General features: G+C 41.2%; 1 protein-coding gene across 1 annotated transcript; it reads right to left on the minus strand.

The window, feature by feature from the left end:
* Positions 1-1,321: 1,321 nt before the first annotated feature.
* Positions 1,322-8,835, minus strand: LOC136445851 (2-hydroxy-3-oxopropionate reductase-like). The gene is made up of 10 exons (XM_066444037.1): positions 8,739-8,835; positions 7,287-7,414; positions 6,790-6,889; positions 6,280-6,423; positions 5,428-5,572; positions 4,855-5,000; positions 4,039-4,242; positions 2,055-2,149; positions 1,579-1,687; positions 1,322-1,473 (listed from the first exon to the last, which is right to left on the minus strand). The coding sequence occupies exons 1-10, from the start codon at positions 8,811-8,813 to the stop codon at positions 1,399-1,401; spliced, it is 1,221 nt and encodes a 406-aa protein (XP_066300134.1). The 5' UTR covers positions 8,814-8,835; the 3' UTR covers positions 1,322-1,398.
* Between the last annotated feature and the right edge of the window lie 623 nt (positions 8,836-9,458).

Here is a 9,458-nt window from a genome sequence, read left to right on the forward strand (position 1 = left end):
GAAATATAATAGATTAACTGTGCAATTTTTATGCGCAATGCGGGGTTGAGGTGGTATGTAGTAGATTTAGATACATGTATATGTAACAGTGTATCAAGCAGCAGAATCTTCAGCTAGGTGAAGAAGAATCTGCGGTGTTTACCATCTACCTGTTGTTTAACTTAAATCATACAATGTTCTTATTTGTAAAGGCTATTTCAATATCATTTATTATTACCTTGTTATTATCTGCAACTAGATGATAGATAGATAAAAGATCAAAATGTTCGGTGGGTTATTATATTTCCCCTTACACTTTCCTCTCTTTGAATTATTAAACTAATATGATATCAACTCTGATAAATTCCACCGGGTATCCTACGCCCGTCACATGAAAAAAATCAAAAGAGATCTGCTAATGCAGCACCAGTAGTCCTAAAGGTATGCACACTTCAGATATCCAAGCGGTCAAGACATCTTGAGAATTTTCCCCAAAACACTGTATTTTAACGTGGAGGCCTTCGGATACACGCCAGAATTTTGAAAGTAATCTAGTTATATTTCATCTGGGTGTAGAGATTGATTTGTATTTAAAGTAAATATTGTTAACGTTTACGTGGATGTTTAACCTTCAGCAACGTATAAGAGATGACGTCAATGTCATACCTTAAATTTCTTTAGAGACATAAATATCAGGCATCAGACTAATCTGCTATTTTCAGTAACATTCTGATGAAAACAAAGTTGCGTAAGCGTTCGCTAGTGCCTCCGTACAATACGGTACATGGATTGGACGATGGTTCAAATCGGGACAATGTCGCAGAGAAGGCGAAGCAACAGGGAGGATATCGGATCTTTGTAAATAAGTAGTCATAGGAAATGAGAACACAGGATCTACAAGATAAACGTATCAACAGTGTTTGTGTAAATTATTCCATCCGAGGTGTTATCATGGTAATGATATGTGATATTTGGAGCCTTTGGCGGATTGGGTGTCATTTTAAAGAGCATGTTGAACTATGCACATGTGTCATCCATAGTAGGCAATCTCGACGAAAGTCATTTTGATTAGATTTCCACTGCTTTAGCATAATGTGTTCGCCTATCGCACTCTTTTTATCTTATTTCCTTGGCTCATTCTGACTGTTTCCAGGAACAAAGACCTCTTATTACATCAAAATGATATTATTCATTCCTCACAATCACAGTCATCGGCCTCTGTTCGTCTTTAAGAGACGATGTTTTTGTGTGTATGTGGGGGGTGGGGGGTGTATGAATCACAACTCATTTGCAAAATGTACATCCATTTCCATGACTACAATGACTGCGTACTTCAAAGCAGTTAGCATCAATAATTCTTTTATTGAAGATAAAAAACTGAAACTGGTCTTCATGTTTTCACGTCTCTCTGGACTCTATTCATGAATCGTCCGCCCAGTTCTGGGCTTCTTCTCCAATATCATGATGAACGACAGCAATGGTATCACTTTCCACCTGTTGGAAATAAAACAAAATGTCAACAAAACAAACAAGCTAGCAAATGCTTGAACGAAGAAGGGATGGATGTAAAAGATTTCATAAATTGATATTAGTACTGACCTTCTTAATACTATATTTCCAGGTGCCATAGCCTTCGGTTCTAAGAGACACCTTGAGATCTTCTTCCAGCATCTTAGGAGGATGTGAGCTTCCTGCATCCTTTCCATACCTTCATCAATAAACATAAACAACAGGAAGATTAAAGTCATATTCAAGAACTCTTTTTGGCGACGCTTCATGGGTAGAGGCATTTTGTGATTCTGCTGCTGAATGTCTTTAAAAACCGGCAACATTTTAAATCCCACCAAATGCGACTTAAAGAATCATTTCAATGACTTAAAGAATGATACTCAACAACTACACTTATTTCCTTCTAATCTTTGCTTAGATTTTCTTATTACCCTACCATTCCACCCTGTATTTGAACATTAGCATTTCTGTGCAACGTTGTCAAGAAGAAACAAACAAGAAGATATTTTGGAACAAGGGGTGACGTTTCGATAAAGAGGCGACCAACAAAAAACATAGTTAAATACCTGAACATGGCACGGCGGTAGATCTGTTCTGTCATACTGAGGAGATCAATCGGCACATCCGTGTCAAACGCCAACTTCCGCCCAAGATCAAGGTCCTTCAAAAAACGAATAGTCCAAGTTTAGTCATAAAGCATACATATATATATAAACCAGTCAATTTTAATGTAGTATGTAAATTTAGCTGTAACTTAACTGGTCTGTGGTTTGTCGGCTGTATGTTGTTTTTGTACTCCAGGAAGATTAGCTACTTACTTGTTACAGGTATGATAGCTAATGCCAGTAATGGAGGAAATAAAGTATCCAAAGTATCCAAAGAACATACTGCATGCTACGGTACCCCAAACCGGCTGGCATAATCAAGACTTCACAAAGTGCCGACATATTAAAATTCAAACAAATGCATCAAAGGGATCTGGAGTTACATAGCTGCGATTACGAACATACAAAGCAGACAATTGCAATACCCTTAGAAGGTGAACCTCCTTCACAGAGGTAATTAATGAGCAACAATTCAATGGCTACAATCCGGACTACAGTCGATGCTCGACGATTATTCTCTGCGTGTCAGGGGCGTCACCAAACGGATTTAGAAAGAATGGCACAACGGTAGTATTTCTAATGCAATTTTACATCGGATATATGAAAGCGACCTCTAGCAGCGAAGAAAATAAATGCACCAGCATCATAGACTTAGCCAAAGGCAATGCTAGATGTAATCAATCAGAAGAGACTTTAGAAAAATCTAATGATAATAATCAGAAATCAATTGGACTTACTCATTGGCCCCTATCAGCGGGGATACATACGGGTTACTTAGTGTTATATTCCCGCAGACCAAACATTACTCTACACTGATTGGTCAGTCTATTTTAGTGGACCAATCAACATCGATATAACAAAGCTGACGGCTTTATTGCAGTTCTACTTTATTCCGCTGAATAACAGTGGCGTTCTCGTACCGCAGCAAGTTGGTGAAGCGACTAGAAATGAATAACAGACACGATAAACGGAGTCTTATACATGCCCGTAGCCAGGATTTTGAATGGGGGGGTTCTTTTTAATTTTTAAGGGACCAGCGAGCGCCGCAGGCGCGAGACGAGCGCCGCAGGCGCGAGCTTCTTAGGGGGGTCCGGGGGTATGCCCCCCCCCGGGAAATTTTAAAATTTGAACCTTCTGATATGGCATTTCCTGTGTTTTTGAGAGGATTTCAAAGGACGAAATCAGAGACAAAGTTAGCAGTTTTTCTAGGATTTCAGCTCCGTTTGTTATACAAATAGATCCACCTTGAAAAAAAAAACCTTGGACGTTAAAAAGTGGACCCTTGAGCGTTTCAATTTCAAAGAATTGAACCTTCTGAAAGGGTATTTCCTGTGTTTTTGAGAGAATTTCAGAGGAAAAATCAGAGACAAAGTTTTTTCTAGGATCCTAGCCACAGTGGCATTGCTGGTGATACAAATAAGTCCACCTTGAAAAAAATCTTGAACATTAAAAAGTGGACCTTCAAGCCTGTGAAAGTGGACCTTCAAGCCAATGGGGGGGGTTCGTCCGAACCCCCCGAACCCCCCCCCTGGCTACGGGCATGTTATAGAGTTATAACTCGGCAAACAGTTAGAACTTTTGCTTCCAGGTCTTTTAGAAGTGCCAAAAACGACGATGGCAGCCCTCCAACTCCACGAGAGTGTTTATCCAAGGCGCCACTATGGTAAGTGTGTGTGTTGCCTGTGACTGTCACGGATGTTGCTCCTTCATACTTCAAACCTCTGCGAATAAATTATTGCGTTTGTAGTGTGGGCCAGTTTTGTACCCTCCTTACTAGTAGCAACAATTACTTTAAAACTTGTTTCCATGTATGTCCATGTAGTTGCCTATTATAACACAACCAGCAAAGAACGTTGTAACGTTATAGCCAGGAGCTCCTCTCCTGGTGATGTTTTTGGTGACACCTCAGGAGTGGTTCCTAATTAGGGGGTATCACTGACGTTACCTTACAGTGCAGCTTGATGGCAAACCCTGGATGGTACGTGCCGTTGAACATAAGAGGAGCCTCGGTCTCGAACACAAAGGAGTTCCCGGCGGAGGCACGGATTCCGTTCCAGAAGGCGTTCAGATTGACGCCATTTCTCTTCGCTATCATGGCGGCTTCTCCCGTCAGAACCATGTGCGCTCCGGCCAGCATGTTGCTGATCACCTGACATACAAGGTAATGTTAAATTAAAATCAACGACGACCACCAATAAGTAGTGACGGGGACGCTCTAGGCTATAGATCAGCATCATGATCCACTGCTTGCCGAGTCACGTGTTATCACCTGACATACAAGGCAAGGTTAAATTCAAATCAACGACAACAATCAATGAATAATGACGGGGGACACTAAAGGTTATCGATCAGCATTTGATCCACTGCTCGCCGAGTCACGTGTCCTGTCTGCATATGTATGACGACATAGAAGCGATGAATTACTCAATCCTTGGACAAAGACAGGTGCTGTTCAGTCGAAAATTTGGGTTAGTCCTGTTTTGGAAATCACAGTATAATCCTGCTTCTACAGATCCAAGAACCTCCAAGCTAAAAACTACAGCGGCAAGTTCCCCTAAGCAACTCTCACTTTTCTAGAAAATTGCGCTTAAAATATCAACTACACCCATATACTGAAGACCGTACACTTATTCATTTATCTATTTATTTATATAATTTTTGATTGTAATTCTAGATTAAAATTCAGTATGTACACTTTCCACTTTCGAGAATTGTTTTAGGTCTAGCAGTAGATTTTTGAGCATGTAAAACGGAATTGTACCTTGACGATGCTGGCATGTCCTGCAGGGCCCATATACAGAACAGTGTCCGTATAACTCCGTATGAGTGGCTCGTACTGGTTCAGAACAGTCTTGTCACCTCCAACTAACACAGTCATCAGTCCGGCCTTCAACAACTCCATACCACCTGTATTCACAGAGAAGGAAAACAAAAATACGGTTGGTATCTTAAATAATGCTAGAAGGAAGGTTTTATATAGAGTTGTGCCGAATGATAGAGTAAGTGTACGAGAGAAAAATGGGGTTAAGCGTGTATGCTTGAAGTGAATTTGAATGCGATCTAAACATCTATGATGGTTTGAATGTGATTATAATATTGAGTCTCAATTGACCGATTGCGATACATATATTCAATCGCAACTGCAGATACAAACATATTCACGTTATCCTTACAGCTAGCTATGAAATATCTGCAATTAATGTACAATTCATATCTAGACTTTTTTCTTCTTTTTTTTCTTAATATTTTTTCCTCTTCTCTGTTCATAACTGTATTTTTCAACAGTAGCGCACACGACCTTGGTGAAACCAAGATGGCGGTCGCTAGCCCTTACCAGTTAGCGGACACTCCAACATGTCCACACCCCTGGCCTGCGCTTTGGCGCAGAGTCGCATGGTTTCCTCATGGTCAGTGGTGGTGTGGTCGATCCAACAGCTTCCAGGCTTCAACAGGTCCAAAACCCCGTCCTCTTCCATCACCTATAAACAGAGTAAGTAGATATGATCATCATGTCCGCCGGCTTGCCTGGACTAAGGCTACTCTGTCCCTGTCCCAGAAAGTAGATATGCGTACCCCTTAATAGATAAAACTCCAACTCCAACTCTGATACTTGTAGCCATGATTATTATCCCTTGGTCTTTAGTGAGCTGGTAATACGTACTTCCTATACAATGATACGTCCATCATGTTGTTATTCAAGTTTTAATTCATGCATAGTTTGTTGCTTATTTTAGGGCTGGGTCACAATTGTCGTAGGATCGACGCACGATCGCTAAGTGACGTCATTCTTGGTGTGGTCATGCCTGTGTCGTACAAGACTCAACTATCTTGTTACGGAAAAAGCTGTCTTAAATCCTTGTCGGCGGTTGGTTCTGTCACATCCTATTTGAAAATCGCACGACGACCCACGACGACATTAACCGCGCCGTTACCTGTGTTGTGGACCGATTTTGAGGTCATTGGACACAGATACAGGGAGCCAAGACAGAGATTGTGGAGCTAACGTTACATGGTTTAATTCCTGACCCCCAGGATTCCAACACATAGAATGACAGCATGGGTCTTTCTCAGAACGAGGCTCTATCTTGGACTAATACACTTTCATGAAGGGGTGGGGGTTACGGGGGGTTACAATACTGAATAATGGTCTTAGTGGGTTCATAACAGACTGTAACCACTCTGTTACCTGTCTGACTTCAGGCGGGGCCGGCAGGGCCGTGAAGAGAACCTTGTCCGCGGCCTGTCCCGCCTCTGCCGACGAGGTTGCCCAGGTTGCCCCGTGTGACTCCATCTCGCTTTTGTTGGCTGTATTAGGGTCATACATTGTCACCTGTCGAGACAAAACAGTACATTAAACCTTAAAATTGCAGCGTTATTCTTCAATTAGAAAATATATTTGTTAAGGGACACGATTATTGCTGTGTATTTCATAAAAAGTTATTTTAAATATTTTTACCTTATAGCACGCTCAGCCATCGAGAACGATAGGAGAACCAAGAAGAAGAAATCTTTGTTTTGTATTTTGACCTTTATTTCTGATTTCTTAAAGCACAAGATGCTAAATTTGACCTTGAGTCTTTCAGACGTTTTGCCTTTCTGTCTACTAGTGATAAAAGCTATCAAGGATTTGATATTGAAATATCTTTACTGGTGATCTTTCAATTCGATATGATATCTACAAAGATGATTTCCTTACTTTATGGCCATGTTTGATGAGACCCAGAGCGACGGCTCTCCCGACATTCCCACCTCCTATCACCCCAACATGTTGACTTGCTAGATTGCTCGTCACGGGACTGAAAACAACAACAACATCAACAACAAAAATCATGTGAAACATACTAGTATTGGAGGAGAGTTGAATTGACGTAATTAAGATTGATATGAACTGCGTATGTTGTGTAATGTCCTTTCTCTATAGACAATATTTACTGGCTCCAGCAGTATTTAATAATGTGATATTGTGATACGCTGTCATTTTATTTAGAATAAACATTGTTAGTAATGTTAAGAGATTTTCACGCAGTCATATTTGGTCCTTCTTCGTGTATATGTAATATTGTTTGAAGATCAGCATGGTCTACATAACCTTTAACCCCCTTGCATAAGCCAACCTCATTGCATACACTTTTAAATATTAGCCCTGTCTATCGTCAGCTTTAAAGTAACTGTTTAACCATTAGCCGGTTTTACCTTGCCGTAAAAGACTTCAAGTTGTATGTAGCGACTTGAATCAGCCTGGACTGTTGTAGGAGGTGCTTGAGCACGGTGCCTGTTCGTAGTACTGCACTTGCCATGTCACAGTGATCTGAATCTGTGCTCTGAAATCGAAGAAATGGTGCAAAGGGACATACCTGTTAGTTCAAGCCCCTGTCACACATTCAGTGCCACCGGAGTTTCCAACGACCTTGCCCCCGGGCACGACCCAACCACTGGCCGGCGGTGGGTAGCAATTGGGAGCAGTGACAGCCCGGTTCCATCTGCCCGTCCCTATCTTTCGCGACTACCGTGTCACAACCAGTACCTAATACGTGACTTACTCTCAACCAAGCTCCAGATGCTTTCGCATTTCTCTCCTATTCAACTTATTCCTAACCTGTTGCTAGATCTTTACCGAATTAAAACTGGCAAAATATGTCACAAGGTAGACTTGACGTTCACTCCCGTAAAAATTCTCTCAACGTTCCAGGCTTTTGCCTCCTTCTACCTTGTACCTGGCTATTGACTAATAATTAACAGCTGGACAGGGTTGTCACTTTGACCTGTTTACACACGCGTTTTTGAGTCAACGGCCCCAAGTCGACTCCAAGTTGACTCCAAGTCGACTCAGCCAGAGTCTGATGTGTTTTAGGGAAGGGGAGCGTTCGCTAATAAGCAGGTCACTGCGGGGGGTGGTTGGTGGTTGGCTAGTGGTTGCTTGAAGGTCGGTGTTGTTGGCACACGCTTTAAAAGTAGAGATTCTTGTAGACGCCTGGTGCAGCCGACCAGTAGCCAACCTCACAGACCAACTATCAGCTACAGACGACCTTTCTCTAAACTGACTCCCAGTCATGGTCTGAGGAAGAATGAGAGTAGTCGGGAGGCCTTGGTCGGCTATGTCCCAGTATGTAGTTGTATGCAAATTAGGTCATGCGTACCGGTCAAGGACACGTATACACACAGTGGCCTTTGTACCGCTCGAGGAACTCCCAGCTCAAGTTACATTTCACCGAGAATAGTGTTCAAAAAGTACCGGACCAACAACTTTAAATAGCACACCTTATCAGTTAAGGATCATTTCATGCCGAAAATCCATTGGCAGTCAAAAGTTTTCGGGACCCCCTCCACCTCTCCTTGGAATTTTCCATTTTCTCCTAAATTGCTGCTCCCCTGTCTTCTTTTGGTGAGATACCAAATGATAGACTACTTAAACCTATCTAGATGTAAAGGTCACGCACGACATTCTCAGTTCAGGACGCCATTTTGGTGACTTTGCTAGTTTCCACAATACTTCCGCGTCCAGGCAGTACAATAACACATCATATTCATATCATATGTACTTGTTTATATATAGTCAAAGCGCAAGGCACGATGTGGTTATATGGTATGCATGAAACACACACTAACAAACATAGAGATTATGAACATGGGAACTGAAAAACTTACAAATCTTGAACTTTGTAACCACGTAGTACCTGGCCAGCCCGCCCTGCACCTGTATATGACACTTGACCTAGTCATCAAAGCGACACCATGCGGTTTTCTCAACAACTTCAGAACCAATATTTCATTTTCATCATAAAGCCACTGGTCCTTAGGCCATGTTGATATGATTATATGGAAGACATCACTGCGTGGACAGGAAGGTTGAACAAAACTAACCACATGCAGTATGGTATACCGAAATATAGATTTTTTTTCTTTCAAAACTTCTTCTTTGACTTTGGAATTGACTTTGGCATTCTATGAGTATCCGTTTTCTGAAATATTTTTTTTTCAATTTACAGCATGTATTTTCATTTTGTAGCTGCTTTTACGATTTACAGTATGTTTGAAAACTTTATTTATTTTATTTTGGAAATGGATGAAAATTGATGCGCGCGCGGATGTCATCCATATAATCAAATCAACATGGCCTAAATATGCATAAGTACTTTGACCCCAGTGGTCAAGATGGTTATTTGATGGAACAAGGATACGTTGTTTGTTGCCTCTTATTCATTCATAGAACAAAAAATGGAAACAGCTTACCCAACGAATCATGTCAGACATTAAAATTAACAATATGAACAAGAAATTGAAATAATGTTTGGAAGGTAAATAATTGCAAAGCCAGTATGGTCGCGTCGTTATTGTCAGAAATAATTCACAAACTCTTCTAGCCCC

Source organism: Branchiostoma lanceolatum, chromosome 1 (assembly GCF_035083965.1).
Source record: "Branchiostoma lanceolatum isolate klBraLanc5 chromosome 1, klBraLanc5.hap2, whole genome shotgun sequence".
NCBI classification, from domain to species: domain Eukaryota; kingdom Metazoa; phylum Chordata; class Leptocardii; order Amphioxiformes; family Branchiostomatidae; genus Branchiostoma; species Branchiostoma lanceolatum.

Coding starts and splice junctions, on each gene's coding strand:
- LOC136445851 (XM_066444037.1), bottom strand. CDS start 8,813: ATGACTAGGTCAAGTGTCATATACAGGTGCAGGGCGGGCTGGCCAGGT. Junction 6,424..6,789: donor TCATCAAACATGGCCATAAA/GTAAGGAAATCA, acceptor TTGTCTCGACAG/GTGACAATGTATGACCCTAA. Junction 5,001..5,427: donor GTTGGAGTGTCCGCTAACTG/GTAAGGGCTAGC, acceptor CTGTGAATACAG/GTGGTATGGAGTTGTTGAAG.